This window comes from Phocoena phocoena, chromosome 3 (assembly GCF_963924675.1).
Source record: "Phocoena phocoena chromosome 3, mPhoPho1.1, whole genome shotgun sequence".
NCBI classification, from domain to species: Eukaryota; Metazoa; Chordata; class Mammalia; order Artiodactyla; family Phocoenidae; genus Phocoena; species Phocoena phocoena.
The window spans coordinates 76,671,176-76,694,100 of NC_089221.1; the positions used below are offsets into that span (position 1 = coordinate 76,671,176).

The 22,925-nt window shown below is 33.2% G+C and overlaps 1 protein-coding gene across 2 annotated transcripts in view; it reads left to right on the top strand.

The window, feature by feature from the left end:
- The window catches only part of SLF1 (SMC5-SMC6 complex localization factor 1), a 57,856-nt gene extending 35,811 nt beyond the window's left edge, over positions 1-22,045 (top strand). The window contains exons 14-21 of one of the 2 annotated variants that reach the window (XM_065874057.1): positions 608-773; positions 7,174-7,321; positions 13,700-13,845; positions 14,796-14,959; positions 15,739-15,872; positions 17,783-17,875; positions 18,284-18,466; positions 21,064-21,545. In XM_065874057.1, the coding sequence (XP_065730129.1) occupies positions 608-773; positions 7,174-7,321; positions 13,700-13,845; positions 14,796-14,959; positions 15,739-15,872; positions 17,783-17,875; positions 18,284-18,466; positions 21,064-21,545 (1,516 nt within the window). Of the gene's footprint in view, positions 1-607; positions 774-7,173; positions 7,322-13,699; positions 13,846-14,795; positions 14,960-15,738; positions 15,873-17,782; positions 17,876-18,283; positions 18,467-21,063 lie in introns of both variants that reach the window. The other variant, XM_065874056.1, reaches the window with a different exon arrangement.
- The last annotated feature ends 880 nt before the right edge of the window (positions 22,046-22,925 follow it).

A 22,925-nucleotide genomic window follows, 5' to 3' on the forward strand; every position in this document is an offset into this window, starting at 1 on the left:
ACCAAAAAACATTTTTTCTATATATTGTCTTATGTACCATTTTTCTAATTATTTATCTACATATTTCTAAAAAAACACCTTGTTTTCTAGTTTCAAGTATATAGGTTTATTTTAAAAACATATGTCTAGATTCAGTCCTTCAGTAGCTGTAAAGGTTTGTATGCTTTTTTCATGTTTCCTTACTTCACATGTTTATTTTTCACTAACTTACACATTTGGATAGGTAAGACTTTTTATTTTTCAGAATTTGTATATTTTTGAATTCTTTAGTAATTGAATGCTTAAGTAAAAAGCTATACCAGGTTTAATACTGAATCTATAATATCTGTAAGTTCTGCCTGTGTTCTAAAACCTGCAGTTGCATTAGTGTGTACTTGTTGATGATTATGTTGAAATGAAGCCATTTAAAAAATTTTGTTTATTATAACTAGATATTATAATTCTTATATATTAATAGACTTCTATATTCAGAAATTGCTAGAATTTTTTTGTTTTATGACAATATTATGCCTAATAACCATAATGATCAAATTAGCAGATATTATGCCTAATAACTGTAGTGGTCAAATTGGCATAAAGATATACTTCTCATTCATATTTTTATTAGGTTGTATGACTGGTCAGATTCTCAGAGTCTGAAAATAACAGGAAAGGCAGTTCTTCTTGAAATCTTTTGGTCAGGAAGCGAGACATCTGGGCTTTTAACCAAACCAATAAATATGCTTTTGGAGTGGACTATATATTCTCACAAGGAAAAATGCAAGTCTAGTGATGTAAGTAGGATTAATTTACAAATGAATATTGGCCTATGGAAAAAAGTACTTCTTTGAAGTATGTGTCTTTTTTCTTCCCTTTATTCTTTGAATTACTTGAGACAAATTAACATGCACCCAAATATATCGTTTTCTACTTCGTTTATCTAATTTTAAGGTAAAGATTCTTGGAGGCTGGTTTTGTCATCTCACACTTGGCTGTAGTGCTACATCCACATTTGGACAGTTATTTGACCATTACTGTTAAGAAATCTATAGTTACTTATCACTCTAGATTTTTTTATTTTTGTACATTTCAATTTTTAAGGAACTTGTGTTTATAAAAATTGAGTGAATCCATACAACTTTTTGGTACTAAAAAAGTTCTACTTGTTTTTTAAAACACCTTTCTGGATGTTAAGAGTTATTTCCTGAACCGTTTCTTCATAAGTAGGTTTTGCTTGTTTTTAGAAAATCAGCATGCAGTGATTTTAGTATATTATCTATATGAAGGGTAACTGGGAAAATTAAATGCAGAAAATATGTAAAGTGCATAGCAACATACTGCCCCACATTTTAGGTGCATAATAAGTGTTAGTCACCTTTCCTTTCAAAATGAGCTTTTGGGGACTTTATTATTAACATTTTTATATCATTAATTTCTGCTCATTTTTTTTAATTCCTTTCTTTTTCTCTTCTATCTTGAATATTTGAATCTTTTTTCTATTTAGTCTTTATTTCTAATATGTACACTTAATATAAATTGCCTTTTGAGTGGAACTTGAGATTCATTCTGCAAGTTTTGATACTTTAATCTCGGGTGCTCTTATTGTTTTTTTCAAAGTGTTTTTTATTGTCAATTACAAATTCCCCTTTGATCCAAGAAATATTTTAAAAGAGTGTTTTAAAACTTTTAAATGGATGGCTTTTAGTTGTCAGATTTTGTTTGTCTATTCTTTTGTTATTAATATCTAATAGTAAATTATAGTTAAAAAATGAGCCCTATATGATTTCCACTTTCTGAAATTAACTCAACTTTTTTTGACCTCATATAAGATTAGAGGCCAAAATGTGTTTTCTCTGTTATTCTACATTTTTCTCTGTCACCTATTAGGTCAAGCTTAAATGTTTTAACTCCTCTGACTCTACCTTGGGAATTTATTCTTTTTTTTTTAAACAGTGTCTGCTTTATATACAGTGATGCCTTCTTGTTATTCATGACTGATATATCGTCATAATTGCTAGCGAGGTAATATTTTCTTTGGGGATAGAAAACATAGTAGATGGAATGGAGACCTCTGGTGTTAAATAGCCATGAAGTCCCTTCTAGCTTAAGGAAAATTCTTACAGTTTCTCTTCTAATTTATTTCCTCTGATCCTTTTTCGCTCCTCTACTTTTTAGTTCCAAATGAACTTATGTCACACCTCTTTGTATCCTCTGTGTGTTTTACCCTCTCATCTATATTTTCCATTTTTTTCTGTACTTGGAGCATTCTGGATAGTGTTTTCGTCCAATTTCTAGTTCACTAGTCTCTTTTCAGCTGTATCTAATATGATAAACATGGCTATTGCATTTTTTATTTTTTGTATTTTTCCCAGTTTTAGACTTTCTCCTTCCAAATTACTATGATATATTTTTATGGTTTCTGGTTCCCTGCGAAGTTTTCAAGGTTTTCTTTTGTCTTTGAACATGGCGATAATAGTTATTTTACAGTCTACATCTGATTATTCCATATTTGACGTTTTTGTGAGTCAGTTTGTATTTGTTGTTTCTGCTGTTTCCTTCTTTCATGTCTTTTATATTCTCTTGCAAGCTAGTTATGTTTGACTGTGTGCCATAAATTGCATTTGAAAAATTATTTGTAGAAATAGTTTGTGGCAAAGACACAGAATATCTTCCTCTAGCGAAAATTTTTGTTGTGTGGTTCAAGGGTTCCTGGATAGTCAAAGTAAAGTACAGGGCCACAGATACATGTTGTTTTGCTTCTGATTCATGCTTGCTTTGAGACTGAAGCCCTGCAGGGTGTCAGAGTATTGGGCATTAGGCCTTGAGCTATGACTTTTATACTCCTTTTTCCCCTAGGCTCCAAACTGTATATCAGCTCTTTCTCTGGGGTCAGCAAATGTCCTTAGGGCAAAGTCAGCTAGCTTTGAATGCCTCACTTGTTTTTTACCTTCTCCTAGATCTTGGCTGAGCAATTCCTTTTAACTTTACTGAAGATGTTTTACATATTTTATTCAACATTTTAAGTTTTCTTCTATAAGATGGTTTATCTGAATTACCTAGGCCTCCATTATTAGAACCCCTTACTGATTTTTAAAAATTCTATTTAGGGAGTGTATGAGGCATTCTTTAAAGAAAACATTCTTTTCAGGGCTTTTTTTTTTTTTTTTTTTTTAATTGGCATTAAAAAGGGAGGATTGTTTCTGGGTATAACTAGATGTCTAAGCTAAAACTGATAAAATCCTGATTATCATCTGCCTTTTTTCTACTGTTTAGACAATAGAATCATTAAGGATAGAAAATATTTCATCTTTAAGGAGCATTTCTTTTTTATCCATTTGATTATATAAATAAAATTGCTCTTTTATAATTGAAAACAATAATAAAACGGATGTTTTCACAGTTTTACTAAATCACCAAAGGACTACCACAGATAAGAATCTACTTAGGAAATACTAATGTAAATAGTAACAAATTCATACATATTTAACTTGAAGATTTTTGTTCAGATTTATAAATAAATGTAACATTTGTGAAGCAATGTACCATAAATTGTACCATCAGTTGTAATACGAGAACTGGTTTTAAACTTTACAAATTAATATTTTATTTAACATTTGAATTGCTTAAATTCATATAAACTGTTTTTTTATTGTGGTACTTTATGTGTTAGAATTCATTATTGTACTTAATTAAATCTTTTTGGCAGTTTCCAATTTCAAGAATTCCATGCATGTTCCCAGACATCATTTTCTGCACTGTAAAGCATTTGTATCTTGATTTGCTTAGTTGAAGCATTCAATTTAAGTCATTAGCTAAACAGAAGTCCTCAGTTTATGCTAATATTGTTTTGTCATAATGTCAATCAGAATGTATTGCAGAGTGACACAGTGGCAATGAATTTCATTGTCATAATCTGAGAAAGCTTTGGGCTTTCCTTGGCAAAGAGCAGAGGTGGGATGTGTCAAGGTTATGGAGGAGGTACACATTTTCCTAAGCTTGGTGGTTAGTTCTGCTTTTCTTTGTGGATGTCCTTAAATACTATTTAACCATAACCCTACAATTATTGGTAGAAATGGAAGCTAGTTTCTGTTGAAAGATAAGGAAATTGAGGCTAAAGAATATAAGTAACTTATTCAAGGTATCACAGCTTCTTAGGGCAAAACCTTGACTAGTGGCCAAGTCTCCACTGCAGCATACTTTCTCTTACTTCACATATCACTGTTTAAAATAGGAAGAGGCACAGTATGTACATTATGTTTGCATCTTTCTGCCAGAGGTACTAGAGGAGCAGTTTGTCATCTATTGCTGTGGGATATTGTGGAAAGCCCTAACCTGAGAGTCAGAGGCCAAGAATCAAGTTTGTTCTGCATTATATACTGGTCAATTTTTGGAAGATTGCCAAGTTTGTAAACTAAAGATTACTAGTCCTGGTAGATAATAGAGTACTGTATTGACAGAATGTCTCCTAATAGCCTTTCCCTATTAGAAGGGAGATCTAAGGTAAATATATGTCATATGTGCAAATCATATCTGTCTTTCATTTCTTTGTTAATACTTAGGGTATTTATGTTCTGTTCTTTCAGCTTTAGCAAACATTTTGGTATTCCAAGAAAGCTTTTCTCTTTTGATGTTTTTTTTGCCATTTTCCCACTAATCCACTTCCAAAGCATATATATCCATGGTGCTAGAAATAGTAGCATTGTTACATTACAGTGAGTACAGTCCATAGCACAGTGTCTTGTTCCTATGGTTATAGTGAGTGTCACAGTTAAGAAAGTAGTGTAAAAGGATCCAAGAACCTGATTTGAAAGTGTCTTTTTATATAAAAATTTTCTATGATGTATATGTAGTATGTGGTAGGTATGTTTAGCCAATGACACACAGGTAGAATAACTTTGGCAAATTTTTTCTTACCATGGTAAAGGAACTACAGTCTTTCCTTGCAGGTACTGTAAGACGTACCTATCTCTAACTGCTTAATAACAATAATGTCAAGGTGAATTGAATAGTAAGCAATATTGATACTCATTTGTGGTGTCAGGTACACATGTACATACATTTGCATCAGGAAAGAGAGAGTCTTACCTGGTTGGTTTTATGTTATTTTTACTTGATAGAGTGCTGGATTGTTGTTTATATGAGGCTTAGCTCTATGTGCTAACCTCATCTTCCCTATCCAGAGTCTTAGGACCAGGGAGCTGAAGTAACCCTGATTGAGATGGGGGAATACTTTGAGAAATCAAAATGTAGTAGTCTCTTGCTTTCTTCCTGAGAAGTGTCATTGCTGATATTCAGATATACATTATGTTGGAAGGAACATTCTGTGGCATGGATATTGACATGATCATTTGCTAGTTTAAACAGAGATTTTCATTGTCCTGTTTTATGTTCTCTTGATAAGTTGAACCATGAGAGGTAAAATCGCTCAGAGTGATCATCTACATTTTGGCTTTGCAAAGAATGGAGTTGGCTTCCTGCAAAGTTCGTTGAAGACTGGCTAAGACCCATACTTAAAATTTCTGGTCAGCTGCAAGGCTTGACACCTGTCAGGGCCCAAGGGAGGTGTGGGTATTTCCCCAGCCTGCTGATATGGCCAGTCCTGCTGCTCACTTCCCATGGCACACAACTACAACTGCAAGGCTTAAACTCAGCCCTCTGATCAAGACCGGAGAAGGGGTCCTGCTGATGCCCACTCACGAATCCTGACCTGACAGGATCAGGCTGTGTTCAAAGTTCCTTATCTTGGCGCCTGATCGTATCAGAAGGGCAGTGCTTCCCTAATCATGCAGCTTAAAATCCCCTTCGTCCCATTCTTCAGAGTCTCTCTCCCACATTCTGATATCCAGCCTTGCCAGAATACCATCTGCTACCCAACAGTGTGGTAGGGCAAAAGGGGACCTAGGCACCTGCTGAAGATCCTGTCTCTGTGGGTTTTCCCTCAATAAACACTGTTTCAGCGGGCCTGATGTATGTGCTGCTTGACCATTTGTCCTTGTTTGTGCAACAACCCAAAAACAGCACTTCAGTTCTGAAATCATTTAATAGCTTCTTGCGCTAGGAATGATGCCTTAATGAAATGCTGTACGTACCTGTAAGAACCTTGTCTGCTGAGGGCAGAAGAAATAAATCCTATAGTCACTGAGGGTTCAAAGTGCTGGAGATTTCTGTCAGTAATCTCATATCAGGTATAGTATGGGGCAGAACATAGCAGTTATGTATTTAGATATAACATTTATTAAAACCCTTTCACATGGCTTCTCCCCAACTGTTAATTTAGTGATTTTTTTCACGCATCCAACACGCCTAGACAACAAATACCAAAAATACAGGAATTTCAACTAGTTTTAATGTCATTGTGGAAAAGTGTTTATGTTTAAATGAAAGGTGTTTAAAAATATTATTTTCACACCTCTTCATCTTCATAGTTTATGGATTAGAAAGATATTTTTAAACACAGTGTGAAGCATGCTTATTGTAAGTAAGGTTTGTGTGCCTTGCTGTATTTCTTACAGTAGTTTAATATCGTTAATATATAAATGATGATATAAAAGAATATGTATACTTTTAAAACTGATATCTATACCTCTAAGTTAGGTAATGGTATATAATTTAATAATTAAATTTTGATGAGCCGATTTTTTTTGTTTTTTACAACAAAGTACAGTCTTGCTTGTTAAAGCTTGTATGCATTGTGTTTTTCAAGTCTTTTTCTGGCGAATGCCATTTAGGGAAATGTAAAGGTTAATTTTGTACATAAACAGTAGGAGTGGCTAAATCTCTTTTTTTTATAGTCATATATTCTTGTTAACAGAAATACACAGAAGCCAAGTACTTCCTCATTGTTTTAATGGAATTATTGCCTGACTAAAGCACTTGACACCATTGGATAAAGTTATCTTAAAAGATTGTTACAAACTATCCATATATAAGTCCTGGAAAATTTGTTTTATTAACTATTTTGTCATACAGATACAGATTTAGATGTAGATATAGATCAGGGGAGGAAGGAGGGAAGGAAGGAGATGGAGAGAATGGAAAGAGGGAATTAGTTTGCTAGGTTTCTTAAGAATACCTTTTGGCATTAGCATACCCTGTTTTTTTAAATAGCTATGTTTTGCCTCAGCAAGTATTCAAAATAATAGAAATAATACATTTCAGTATGTTTTAGTAATATTTTTCCGATCTCAATGTTAGGTCTTCAAACATGAACTAGCTTACTTATTGACTGGAATTCTTGGAGCAGCAATAGATTATTGGATTGTCCTTGGTCTTAAGATGGGTAGAAACGTGATGCGACACATGTCTGATGACTTAGGAAGTTACGTTTCCCTTTCATGTGATGGTAAGTGTGTCTATGTTACATGAGCCTTCTTCCCCGCACATATCATTTATTATTCAAAAATAGTATTTTGATGCTTTCATAAAAATTTAATAGAGCATGGAAAATAGTACATGGAAATAAATTATTATATATTTATATATAATGTTATTAATGTTTTCCTTAATCCTACAACAAAATATTAAAATTAAGCTGTTCTGTGAAAGTAAATATTTAGACAAATTTAAAATCAGTTTATTCTCTTTTCATTGAAGAGATAGATTTGCTTTTTAATGTTTGGTGTTTTAGAATCTCACATGGTAGAAACTATTTTCAGTACCTTTAATACTTCTAATTGTTCACCTAGAAAGCATTATCTGTCTGTAATGTTGTCTGCGCCCTATGAACAGTTTCCAGGTCTCTTCCTGCATAAATACTTAACAGTATTAAAAAGTGAAAATCTTTGGATCAGAATACTTACTATGTTATAAAGCCACTTGGATTAACTTGGGCTATATCACTGGCTAAAACATTTTCCCCATGTACCTGTTGCTGTGTAATTTTTCTTATTATAACAAAAAGCTGCCATATTTCTTTTCCATTGAGTCTGGCAATCTAACAAACTAGCATGGATGAAGCAAATAAAAGTAATACATATGTATAATTTTCTCACTCTTCCTCCTCCCCGCATTGTCTAATTTTAAAGTTTCCTCTAAAGTAATAGGAATATTACTTAAGCAATATGATGACAGAACTCATCTTCACATGCTTACCTTATGAAAGGTTCTACCTAACTCTTTTGGGTCTCCAGGCTTCTATAAGATTTTATGTGTACATTCTTTTTTTTTTAATATAGTTGATGTACAATATTATGTTTCAGGTGTACTACATGATTTGACATTTGCATACATTAGGAAATGATCACCATCATACGTCTAGTAACCATCTGTCCACATACAAAGTTATTACAGTGGTATTAACGTGTATATTCATTCTTACACTTCAAAGCCATTTTAGGGCCCTATGAACCATTTCCTTCTTCCCTCCCTTCTTTTCTTTCCTTCCTTTCTAAATTTCTAAAATGAACATATTTTAAAGTAAGTGAACTTTTGTGCCTCACAAATATAAAAGATGATTTTTATATACTTAAAAATATTTTAGACTGCTAAGTAAGTATTCTGTTTTGTTACACACGTGTTTCATTGCATCTTGGTTTTATATAAAAGAAAAAGTTCTTGAATATGCTGTCAATCACTTTAATACTTTGAAGAGAGATTCTAGAATAGAAATCCAGGCTCTAACTGGGTTCAGGATTTATTCGATGATGCCCTCTGCAAAGAGAGGTCTCTTTTTATACTACTGAAGTTAGAAGATTTTTATCTAAAGCATTTTATCTTCTTTTTTTCCTCTTTCTTTTTCATTGAGCTGAGGGGTGATTACTGTTCCTTTTGTGAAGTAGCTGTCCTTTGTTGCATGACTTTTTAACATTTCTTAGCTCAAATTCAATCTTCCTTCAGAACCCTTTCTTATCATTTCTTTCCCACCATTCCTACTAGATCTTTTTTTTTTCTTTCTTTTTTTCCATTTTAGAAACAGCAGAATTCTGGCATTATTTGCTAGCATGGGAACTAAACATTCAGCTAAAAGGATTCCCTGTTTTCATTCCATAATGAAACTTCTTTGAGTTTGGGGACCCCAGGATAGAATTAGCAGTGCCTTTACAGACTATCAGTGTATTTATATGTGTTGTTTCCAGTGTGTATTGGTTACCTCTAGGGAAATATAACTTATCTTAGCCAAATGCATGAAATAATGAGCCTTGTGTTAACAAGGTTCTACTACATGTTATGCATCAGCTTTAATGCTTTCTTTGCTCATAATCGAATGTCCCTTCACTTTAAAGCAAGGCATTGTTATCCACTGTTACTCCCAGTTTTCAGAAAACAAGTTTAAACTCAACAGATTTGAGCCTGTACTGACTTAAGCTGACTGACTTTAATGTTACCATTGTAATCCTGTCGACAGACTGATTACTTTGCTCTCAATATGTTTGATCACTAATATTTAAAACTACAAGAGATTTAAACTATATCCCCATTTGAACTGTGTGTTTAAGCCTTTCCTTTCTCTTCTCAAGGCACCACACAATTGGTTTTTTAGACTTCCAATTAAGCCATAGGTAGGCAGTTTTAAAAATTTAACATACATATCTAAAAATGGTTCAAATTAATCTTCCTAAATTTTTGTTAGTACATCTTGATTTTTAGCCTTTGTCAAGAGATAGAAATCAAGTGAATAGTTTATCCTTAAGAGAGCAGTAGCTTTTCTACAGCTAATATGCAAAGTTAAACTGTATAATACAGAGCTTGTAGAATAATACACTCATCCCTACAAGTGAACCAGGTGTTCTGATAATGTCCTTTTGGTCAATATTTTGCTCTTTTGATAGAGAACCATTTCTTTTTCTCTGTAGATACTCCGTAGTTTGTATGTTTGTTTGTTTGACCATGTCTTTGCATTATTCTTCAGCTCAGTTAAACTATTATTTGCTTTTCCTAAGTCATTAGTAAAGATTTTATAATTTGGCTGTTATATAGCTTCCAGCTGAAGATACTGGTCCATCTTTCTCATTTATGACAAACGATGTTTTGTTTTTTTTCTAGTCCAAAAGTATAAAATACATACTATGGTACTACTCAGATTCACATCTATTGAATTAGTTTAGTAAAATTGTTGTTAGTTGTTAATTGTTTTGTAGAAAATTATGGCAGAAGATATTTCAGTAGATAAGTAAAATTCTTTCTTCTTTCCATCAGAGCTCATGTCCAGCAGTCCCACATAGATGCCATTCTCTCTTGTTCCGAAGCACTTTGAACAGAAAGAGTTTCCTTATATCCCTTTCTATATTTTAGCATCAAGATCTGAAATTTCTTTTTTGTGCCTAATTGAAATTCCTGATGTATTGGCTTAAACTAGAGTTGACAAACTGTTTTTGATAAAATATAAGATAGTAAATATTTTTGGCTTTTCAGTTCTACCATCTCTGTCCCAACCACTCAACTCTGCACTAAGAAAGCAGTGATACACAGTACATAAATCAACATGGCTGTGTTCCAGTAAAACTTTATTCATAAAAATAGGCAGCAAGACATAGTTTGTCAATCCTTAACTTCAGTTTATTTCTTCTCCTGTTTTAACTGGGAAGAAAACATGTCATCAGAATTTACTATAATATTTTTCACATCTTTAGAGAACTTTAATAAAGCTTCCTTTGCCTTTCTCAGGCTACGTCATTATCTTTTCCTGAGAGTTTTTCCAAACCTTTATTGGCTTTTTTTTTTTTTTACTCTCTATTTTAATCCCTCTCCATGCTTCAGACCTTTTCCAAAAATATACATTTTTATAATTTGACTAATCATCTCAATCAAAATGTTTCTGTTGCCTTCATTTGTTCAACAAATTTTTATTGGCATTCTACCAGGCATTGAGGTAAACACTTCATATACAGTGGAAGAGGGAAACAAAACATGATCCTTGCCTTTTTGGAGCTTTCAGTGGGAGAGGCAGACTGTAATTAATAATGTAAATACATCATTTTAAAATGCTAAGTGCTCCAAATAAGAAAAACTAGGTGTTGGAGGAACTTATTTTATGAACTTATTTTATGTAGAGTGGTCATGGAGAGCAAAACCTGAAGGATAAGTAGGAGTTTGGCAGAGTCAGGGAAGTGTATTCCATTCAGAAGACACAACATTTACTAAAACTCAGAGATAGGAAAGAGTTGGGCCTGTTTGAAATCTTTTGATGCCTGGCTGATGACAAGCAGAAAGGAGAAGAGTGGCCACAGTAAAGCCAAAAAAGTAATAGTGGAGTTTGAGTAGGAACTTCTAAGCCCTATTTAGGGGTTAGAAACCATTTTTAAAAGGGAGTGGCATGATCTAAGTAACTTTCTTAAAGATCATCTTGGCTTGGCTCTCCAGTTATTGCTATCTGCCAGTCATTCATTCATTTTATCTATTAAGTACTAAATGTTTATTCTGTGCAAGCTACTAACCTACTAGCTGTGAGGGCAATAAAAATGATCCTGCCATTGAAGGTCTTAAAGTCCAGGGGTTAAGTTTCTTTCTTCTTTTTTTTTTGTTTAACTTTTTATTTTATGTTGGAGTCCAGTTGAGTAACAATGTTGTATTAGTTTCAGGTGTACAGCAAAGTGATTCAGTTTTACATGTACATGTATCTATTCTTTTTCAAATTCTCTTCCCATTTAGGTTTACATAATATTGAGCTAGTTCCCTGTGCTGTACGCTAGGTCCTTGCTGGTTATCCATTTTAAATAGAGCAGTGTGTACATGTCAATCAGGGGTTAAGTTTCTTAAGTGCTCTTGTTCATCTCTTATTGATCATTCCCTTCAAGTGTGTGTTACCTGGTCATATGTGGATCCATTATAGTTTGTATTTGCTATATCTTTAAAGCTACCAAATGTTATTTCTAGGTGAATAACTCCATTTAGAAGTCCCACTGTGGGATCGTTGCTTTTGAACTGTACAGTACAAGTTATTTCTGCTTTGCTTTTGCCTCTGCTTAGAGTTGATACGTAAGATCAGTTGGTTGTAATAAAGTCTGTGATGATAGATGTGCTTTTTTTTTAATGTGTATAACTAGAGATTTAATATTGAAAAGATCTTTTGCTGCTCATCCTTCAGTTTATTGCTTGCATAGTTTCAGATAATACTAGCAGCCTAGTAGGTTGTAAGCAGTCAGTTGTAACAAAAAGTTGTAGATAACTCCTTTCTTGTTTCCAGTTCTTATAAATTATATCTCTGAGGCCATATTTGGACAGGATTGTTTGAATTCAGCAACCATATGTCTGTGTGGGGCTAGGTGGATCTATTTAACATCTGACTGGAGCCATTTGCCCATATGGCAGTCTGCCACAAGCAAGAACCTCAGATCTCTTTAGTCCAGGCAGTTTCTTTCTGAGCCTGGCCACTGTTTATGTTTGGGGCCAGATAATTCTTTATTGTGAGGGGCTGTCCTGTGAATTGTAGGACAGTTGGTAGCATGCCTGGCCTTTGCCTACTATGTTGCCAGTATATTTCTCTCCCCAGTTGTGACAACCACAAATTGCCAAATGTTCCCAGGGGCAAAATTCCTCCTTAAACTGTTGTTCTTCTCCACACCCCACCCCCATCCCACCCCAACTCTCCTTCCCTCATTGAAAGTCAGGCAAGGACTGCAAGGACACCAGAGGCCCTAGCCTTTCGGGAAGGGATCTGAGAACGACAGGATTTCACTGGGTGTCTGCGAAGTCTGCTCAGCCAAGGGAACTCAGCTCCTGAGTAGAGACTTCAAATTTTAAGCTTTATATTGCTATTAAGTTTATTATTCTGTCCAATTTTTAAAATGTATTTTGACCTGTTATGTTATTTTGCTGATTTTATTGACTTTTTCTAATTCTTTATTCTTCCATTATTTGTAGTTAATTTTAATCTGCCTTATTGTATATCAACGTTTTTCATCCTGTTTTGCTTAATTTTAGCTTTTTTAGTATCCTATTGATTGATTATTCTTTACCATTCCAGTGTATTATCCATTCTGTTACTTAAGTAGAGAGTATTAATAGACAATTCATAACATTAAATTTACAAGGGAAATAGTCACTTCAGTCCTTTATCACTTTCAATTCATGTATATATTTATGTATTTCCATATTATTGGAGAACTTGAGGATTTTAGAATGAAGAGATTTGAGACTCTTGGTGTTTTTGTTGTTTGTTTGTTTTGTCATTTAAAATTATACTCCTCTCCCGCACTTGATATAGTACAGTGGGTGCAGACTTCTAAGGAAATTCTTATGCATTCTCTTGTCTTACCTTATCCCTCTTCTTTACCTTTCCTCCTTCTCTGCAGTGATAGGATTCATGGATGTTGTTGGGGAAAAATGTCTTCCTATCAGCTCAAGACTAATCAGTGCAAATTAAATACATGTGTGCCCATTTAAAAACCAAGTACCAGTTTTCCAAAGACACAGCCCTATTGTGGGAAGAGATCTTTAACATTAATTGGAAAGTATAGTGATAAAAGTCCATGTCTATCTATTCATATATCATCTATCCATTCATGTGTGTATGTATACGTATATATAAAATTTCAAGCCTTTTATTTAAAATAATAAAAAGTAATGATTGTTTCAAATGTGAGAACATGTGCCATAAGAATTTCTCTTGAAGGGCAAGGAATAGGAATATTATCTATTTTTTGTGGTTTAAAATTATGTGGGTGAATCTTACTGGTATAGGAATCATCATCTGAATGAATAAGGTCCATGAAGGAAATTGTCTGTAGAAAGAAATTTTATAAGGTGTAGCAATAACTATATTTACTTCTCTTGTTTTCTACAGACTTTTCTTCACAGGAATTAGAGATTTTTATTTGTTCCTTTTCCTCCTCCTGGCTTCAAATGTTTGTTGCAGAGGCAGTCTTTAAAAAGTTGTGTTTACAGAGTTCCATTAGTATTTCTTCTGAGCCACTCTCTCTTCAGAAAATGGTAAGCACCACTCTATTTTAGTCCTTTTAATTTTTAAGAAGTAAGTTTATAAATTCAATTTTTAAATATTCTTATTCTAATAATTGGACAGAGCATATTAATCATAAATCTTTCAAACATATATAAAAGCAGGTAGTTTTCTTCCTCAAAATGGAATAATTAGTGAATAGAAATTTTAATTACTTGAGAGTAATGAAGAATTGGTAACAGAAAAATTATACAAGAATCTTTATATCACTTGCCACAGTATGTAAGATTATTATTTTGGAAAGACCTTGATCCAGAAACATTCTACATAGTATTTAAAAAGCAAAATTTGCAAATGATGCCAAAGGTTATTCCAGTTATCCTATGTATATACACATATAAACTTGATTTGATCCAAGGTTTTCCAGTTTTATCTTGGCTATCTTTAGCTATTATTGATATCTAATATCTCCAGCAGTTTCTTCAACAAATGAGAAATATGCTTGTTAATAATTGGTCAGATTGGGCAAATACTGTTTGCAACAATCCTTGTCTTCAGTGACTTTTGCGCTCCTCATTCCGTTTATTCCAGACTTCTTTTCTGTTGAAGGAAGACATTACCAAAATGGAAATGACAAAATACCAGTTGTACTTAAACCATAAATACTAAAAATAGGCTAATTATAACAAGTTGGGCATAAGACTCATCAAAAGAACTTTCCTAAATGAGTGTCAAATTTGAATTCAAAAAAACAATTATTTTGAAGAAGGCATTTTTCTTGTGTATGTCATATTGACTTAATGACATGGAACTAGCAGCTTTCTTAATATTTTAGCATGTTCATATGAGATAGGGTGGCAACCATAGTGATGAAACCAAGAAATTATAACTAAATCTAATGGTGAAATGAATCAAGTATTTTCTTTTTACTGTTTCCAGGTTTTTGTAGTTGAGAAAACAATATAATATTATTTTGCAACAGGTATATTCCTATTTGCCAGCTTTGGGGAAAACTGGTGTGCATGGGACTGGAAAGATGCAGATACCAAAGAAAATAGGACAGCGGCCTTGCTTTGAATCTCAGAGGGCTTTAATTATGCTGAATGGTGCTAAACAGAAACAAGTTGAAGGGCTGCCAGAGTTACCGTAAGTGATGCTTATATACCAGCTATGCTTTGTTTTCGAGTACAGCTCTTCTTCTTAGGCATTTCTTGAACTGTATCTATCTGAGATGTTGTCTGAATTATACTGATAGCAGAAAACTCAGTTTTATACCTATAAATGCACATGATCAACATTTTCACTTTCTTTAATTCAAGGTACACACTTTCTATTAAGTCTTTTTCAAAAGAAATAAAACTCTTCATCAAATTATTGTTCCACACAATTTTTGCCTTGTGATTTTTAAAGTACTACTTGTATATAATATAGATGGGATTTCAGAATGCATCGCCATGTGAGATACTCTGAGTTGTTACAATAGCTTTCCCCAAATGAGAAACCTCCTCTAAAAGTATGCTATATAAAATTCAGAAAACCTGAAATCTTTTTAGGAAGAAGAGGATAGGATTAGTATATGAACATAGGAATAGGGAGTAGGGGCCTGCATTTTGATCTTAGCAGTTTGCTTTAGTCTCTCTGCCAAATATGGTTTACTTGGTCTCGTCTGCTTTACTGGACATTCAATATTCATAAACTTTTCGGTGGGCTGTTGGGGGGTGCAAGGGTAATAAAATGAAAATTAATGCATAAAATTTGTTTCTGTACAGTTGAAATAAATATAAAAATAGAAAGCAGTAAAGATTTGAATGAATAAGGGGGTTTAAATTAAAAGAAGGCTAGATTTTTTTTTAACTCACCATATAATTTGTGCTTCTACGCCTTGGTGAAAAACAAGCTTTCATTATGTCTTACTTTCTTTTCAGAGAGCTGAATCTTGCTAAATGTTCCTCATCATTAAAAAGATTGAAAAAGAAGTCAGAAGGAGAATTGTCGTGTTCCAAGGAGAATTGCCCCTCTTTGGTTACAAAGATAAATTTTCACAAGACTAATTTAAAAGGTATTCCAAGTATCTAAATTAATTTATGCTAGGAACTTTTCGTGGTTATAGTCAGTATTTGCAAGTTTTACACACTGGCCCTGATGAATGCTTGAACTTAAATATTGGACTAGGTCCAGGAAATACCTTCCTGAAGAGCATATTATTTTTGTGAACAGGCATTTATACCAAAAAAAAAAGTGTTTAATACCTGGTGTAATAGAGTATTCCTCCCTTCTTTTCTCCACCTGCCTTTTCAAATATTAAACACTGTGTAGCTCATGTTGAGCTCATTCCAGACTTGCCTGCCTTACTTTTCTATTCCACCTCAACCTGTGCTGCTTAGGATCAGTGTCTTGTGATTTGAAAGTATAATTCAGTCTTCATCTCTTTCAGTCCTAGACGTTTTGTGAACAAAGAATGAGAAGTAGGCTATGTTACATAGCTGTGTTAAGCATATGGACTCTTTTCTTCCAGGCATTGAGCCCAGACTATGAAATGTGCTTGGCTTTTGGTTCTAACTATACTGGAACCTAAGTACCTAAAGGGATGGAGTAACAAGAATAGCGTTGTAATAATTCACTCCGGCACTTATTTTACTTAGGTACCCCTTAACTCAAAATTATAAATTACTACCAAGAGTCTGTATCTGGCCAAAGTAAATTGCCAAGTCTCTTGTTTATGAGCTATATCGTGTTTTTCATACAAATATTATCATTATGGCAACAAGCTTTCATCATCTTTCAACATGAGATGAGTTCATAATAGCATATCACAAATTCAAAATAACTGCCCGTTTGGCTCAAAATATGAAAAATGTATTAAATGTGAACTCAGATATTAACTTCACAAAGCAGTGTCCTTTTTCTTTGTTTATTGTGTCAGAAAGTAAAATGAATATGAATGGCTTTAAGCTGAACAGCAGAAGGAACTGGAGGGAGGAAGAGAATTGAGAAATAGTAGAGAAAAACTTCGAAAGCTTTTCAATGCTTGTTAAAGAAATGTTTTGGTAGAAGTTACAGAGATAATCTGTAAAACTGAACACTGGAAAAATGTGCTACTTAGTATTTTATAGCAAGAAAGTTTGATTCAATATGTATTTCATTTGTTTTCAAAGCAGTTATTATGTTTTTTTAAATTCCCCTTACATCAAATTGTCACTTATATCTTATTAATCTTGCTTACAGCAGAGAGGGATGTAGTCAATTTTAGGCAGCAGGCACTAACTGCACCCCTCCTAGAAAAGACTTTGCCATTCTATTTGTCATTCTTGTTCAGCTTTAAATGGTACTAGGGATTTTTTTCGTGTGTGTGCATGTGCGTGTGCGTGTGTGTGTGTTTATATTAAGATTCCCCCATTTCTCCTTCTCTGTGCTGCTGTAGCCAAGCCAGACAGCCTATTGAGAAGCAGCAAACCATCTGTTAATGGATTTGAAGTTCTGAATTACACTTGAGTGTGTAGAGGCACTCATGCTTAGCCAGAAACATTCATTTGAATTAAGCTATAAATGCTGTATAAAAAAGAGCCATACATTTAACGTAGGTTCATGAATAAATTTGAGAGAGGGCAATTGCACTTTAAACTTTTATTGCTGCAAAACCCAGTATATTTGGTGTTCTCTGATCATTTGAGGGTTTTATAGCAGGATTGAAACTTCAAACCTTGAACTAGGGGGAGACAATGCCTATATTAAACCTTTAGTAGAATTTCATTGCTGAATTGCTGATAGAACAGAGAGGCTCTATGGATTGGTGGGGTTCCCTCCCCCCTCTTTTTTTTTTAATGTGAGAGATGTTTAAACCAGTCAAAAGGAAAACTCAATAAATAATTTTCTGGCATGGGGCCAGATCTCCTAGTTCATGCCCTTTGATTATTTTCTTTAGTTGATATCTTGTCTTCTCTGGAATAATCTATTAATTTTTTATGGCAGGAGAAACAGCCCTCCATAGGGCTTGCATAAATAACCAAGTGGAGAAATTGATTCTTCTTCTCTCTATGCCAGGAATAGACATCAATGTTAAAGGTAAGTTCTAAATCTTTGTTGTCTAATTCAATGTCTTAATATTTGTGATATTAAATAGTTTAATTTCAACATTAAGAAAAATCATTTAAGTATATTTACCTAACATATCTTTAAAGTATTGCTAGTAGCAAAACCAAGAAATTCATCACATATTGATGTATAATAGTGCACAACCATTTTTTGACATCTATATTTTGATCAGATCCCAACATCAATATTTTAAAATAGTTTTTAATTTATTTTTTACAATTAGAAATATGATTACACCCTAGGCATTTTTATCAAAGAGTTCTATTTGTATATGAGGCACTTAGAAAGTCACACTGAGAAGGGAAGTAGAATATCAATACTTCACTACCAAAAGTCCTACTTTTGCCGTTTTAAAATTTGCCTTGATTTCTAATTTAGACAATGCTGGCTGGACGCCTTTGCATGAAGCCTGTAACTATGGCAACACAGTATGTGTCCAGGAAATTTTGCAACGTTGTCCAGAGGTAGATCTGCTCACTCAAGTGGACGGGGTGACTCCTTTGCATGATGCACTGTCAAACGGACATGTAGAAATTGGCAAGCTGCTACTCCAGCATGGGGGTGAGTGCATTTATGCTAAACGGGTTATGATAAATTATCCAGTTTTTTGATGAATCCCTCAGAGGTAGAAAGTATTTTATATTTTAAGCTCTATAAGGAACGATGCCTTTATTACATTTTAATGAAAAAGTAAAGATGAAAAGTCTGCTAGAATGTAAGCACCTTTTATTTACTGAGGATAAAAACCTTTTCATAAAATGTATTTATTTACTGTATTATTAAGCCTTTTTACCTTTGTTACGAGAGTGTATTTTGAATTGAGTGTGTTGGTTTTTACTATTAATCCTTTTACTTAAAGTGTGTAATGGATGTAAATGTTCAATTGTGAGTACTTGGGTTTTTCATTCTTGTTTCATTTCCTATATATAACTGCTAACGATTATTCTTTTCTTTAATGAGTCTTTTCTTTATAGACTACAAAAAAGACATCCTAGAATAATATCTTTTCTTCATTCACATTTTGTAGTCAATTAATAAGTTAAGTAGGAGGACTTCCAAATGATAATAACTGTTGTGCAGAGGGTATGTGATGGAAGTAACTTGAGCTTAATATTCATCTACTGCTTTTTCTGCTGATTTCTTATCTGATCTCTGCTTTCAGAACCCTTTTTTCCACCCCCTAACTCAGTGATATTCTTCTTATATCTGAACTGAATAATATAAATTTTATATCAAAGTGTTCAAAACTAATTTGCGTTTTAAAAGGAAAAATAAAGGAAAAGTGATGACTAGCTTATAATACACAAAGATTTGTATAAATTTCCTATTACTTTTATTTGTACTAAAAATACTGTTGTACTATTTATCCAGTCATTAAAGCTATTTGATTCTGCATGAAAATAAACAGCATATTTCCTTTAGCTATCTCTTTACTATATATCTATATCTATCTGTCATCTATCTGAGGAAGGCTCTATATCATGGTAGTTTAACATGTTTGGTTATTTATAGTCTTCTCCTGCCCCCTAAAGGCCTTAGTGTGTCTGTTTTACTTATACCATTTCATAATCGATGTATTTTTCAGTTCTTATACTTTTTTTAGTATTATATGTTTACAAAACCATACTGTTATATCTCCTAAGTGTTTTAGTTTTCTACTTAACTATGTATGTGACATTCCAAGCCAATATTTGGCTTTGCTTCAATTGGTCTAAGTGATGTAAAAGCCATTATTGTATTAAGGTATTAAGTCCAACTTTTCAGAAGAAGAAGGCATTATAGTAACCAATGTGAATTGTTTTAGGACCTCTAGTGAAGAATAGTAAACTGATGAGTTCTTTGTCCCAAGAGAGGAAATCTACTTGTATTTGCATTTATCAAGGTCCTTCAGCAATCATAGACTTCTCTTTGCCTTAGGTATAATCTGAGTTTGGACCTGTCAAATGGTTTGACACCATCATTGTAGAAACTATATTATCTCTTCATTGTGAGTCGCTCAGTATTGAGAGCAGTAATTTAAATTATGTTTCTAAAACCTTTGTTTACTTTTGGTATCTTGTGTTCATAATTTTGTTGTATTTTCTCTTTTAAACAGGAATAACTTGAAACATATTTTTTGAAATATCAACATAATGAAAATAGATCTAATTTTGATTTAGGATGTTTTCCGTAAATGATACATTAATCGTATGTCATTACTGGTTGATCTTTTACATTAAGTACATTTTATATCTAGGCCACTACATGTGTCTCATCAGATTCATCATTAAGAGTTTTAGCAGCTATGATCTGTAATCTCTGACAATAAGATCTGTGTTGTATGGTAGAATCTTCTGATTATGTCTGCTAGTACTCAAACTTTTATATCCCTTGTAACATTTTTATGGCAAAGTACATAAATAATATAGGACTTGACTGGCAGAGGTGCGAAGTACTCCTGTACTGTGTGACCAAATACTGAGTCATTGTTATTTTGCCCCTCTCATATCATCCTTAACTACCCAAGGGATAAACTGTATCTTCAAAACTTTCTTAGTAGATGGTTAGATGGGTGTAGCTAGCATAGATGGATGAAATCTGAGTTTTTCCCAGAGCAGTTAATATTTACTTTTTGTGAATCAGTTACCTATATTAAAAATTGAACATAAGCAAAGATAATGAAAAACGTGTTCTGTGTCTGGGCAAAGTTTTGCAGTCTGCACTGCTACCATTGCCTATTAGCAATGGAAGGGGTCAGTACTTTTTCCGCTTGGTGATATTATGAAATACCTTTAAGGCTCTTACACAGAATTTAAGATAAATGTATTTTTTTAAAATTTCCTCCAGGAACACTGATATTCTTATTTGAAGATGACAACTTATAAAGTTTTATCAAAGTTTTTTTTAAAATTTAAAACCATATATGTTATTTATTGAACTAAGGCATGTGCTTTTAGGCAAACCTGATTAGGCAATTGACTAGATTATCTTTTTCTAATGCACCTTTATTAGTCAGTTAGTATATAGAACCAGTTAATTATGTCAATATGAATTACTACAAAATATGACTGTAAACTGAGCCCTGGATGCTTTGGGGAAAAAAGGAGAGAGAAAATGGCTGTTACACTGCCAAAATAAGAATGTTTAACTCTTAACGTTTTGCATGTTCTTTTTCACAGGCCCAGTGCTTCTGCAGCAGAGGAACTCTAAGGGGGAATTGCCCTTGGATTATGTGGTATCATCTCAAGTCAAGGAAGAACTATTTGCTATCACAAAAATAGAAGATACAGTGGAGAACTTTCATGCACAAGCAGAGAAACATTTTTACCACCAGCAACTTGAATTTGGCTCATTTTTACTTAGTAGGATGTTGCTAAATTTTTGTTCAGTTTTTGGTTTGTCTTCAGAGCTCTTCTTAGCTTTCAGAGGATTAACTCATCTAAATGACCTGCTTATAGTTTGTCAGAATTATAAGGAAACCACTAGTGCTCGTACTGACTGGTTATTGGATCTTTATGCTAGAAATATAAAGACATTGCAGAAACTCCCAAATATTCTTAAGGAACTCCCTGAGAATTTAAAAGCGTGTCCTGGAGTACACACTGAGGCCTTATTGGTGACATTGGAAATGATGTGTCGGTCGGTCACTGAGTTTTCATGATGATAACAGAAAATATGGGTCAGCTTTCTAAACCTGCTCAGCTTGCTTTGTCATTTATTATGGACTTCATAGCTTATAAACAATAAATAATTTCATTTATTTATTGACAGAATTTGCAGCCTTGCTAAATCTTTAAAGCACTTAAAGAACTTATCCAAAGCTATAGTATAGGCTTCTTTTTCCAGTGTGTAGGATTTAACTCAAAAGTAAAAAATAGTTTTGTTTGATACACATTGCATTTATTAGTCTTTATTATTTTTTGTTCTAAAAGTATTATTTATTTATATTGTACATGTAAAATTTTTTAATTTAAATATTTTTTCAAATCAAAATGTAATGTCCTCTCTTCTAGGTGTTCTGGGTCTTAGCATCATGGCAAGAATATTCATGCAAATGTGCACCTATAAACATGTAGCTCCCTGTTTCTTCTCTGTAGGCTGTTGGAATAAAATACTCAGTTTTACGTGTTTCTAAAATAAACATTTCAAAATTCACAATAATATATTCTTTTGGTTTTTAAATTTAGTAAATGTGCTAATAGTTTGATCCCTTGATCTATTTTATTTTAGCAGTTCCTATAGAAAGTGTATTTCTACTCCATGTAACCACTATTCTGTAAGTGAAAACATTTTGCTTCATAATGTTTTATTAAGATTATAAATGGCAACAAAGTAAAGGATTTGAGATTATCTAAAATCTTAATGTACAGTATGTATTTACAGAGTAGTAACATTTCAATTTGCAGTTTTTCCTAATAGTAATTTGTAGTAAAACTAAAAGAAAGGATATGGATAATAATTACTTTTGAAACTGGAGTTGCTTTACTAGTGGGAATAAGTTACATTGTGATACAGCTGGAAAAGAAACATTAGAACTTCCATTTCGATTTTATGTAACTTAAGTGATGATCTCACAGCAATTAATCTGCTGAAGAAGCACACTTTAGTTTTATTTTGGAAGTAGATCTTTTAGCAGGATACAAATGCTGAGAGTCTTATTACTGGGTTTACAGTCTAAACTAAAAATTGCTACATTACTTTATAAAAGTCAAGTTTTTTTCCTACATTTTAAAATCAGTAATTTTTTACACATACTGTAAGAAGTATTAGTTGTTTCTAGCTAGCCTTCAAATGTGACATCATACAACTCTCTTTTGATGTTTATTGTTACTTGCCAAAATATCAGAGAAAACATGACTAAGGAACATTATAATGCTCATAGAGAGTAAAGTGCTTCCCCAGATGATGTGTAAGAACATTTTTATTCCAAAGAGTAGCCACTTTACGTCACTTGTGAAGGCATGTGGAGTAACATTTGCTTGGTAAACTAACAAAAACATAGACTTTGACATCAGACAGACATAGTTTCAAATCCTTGTGT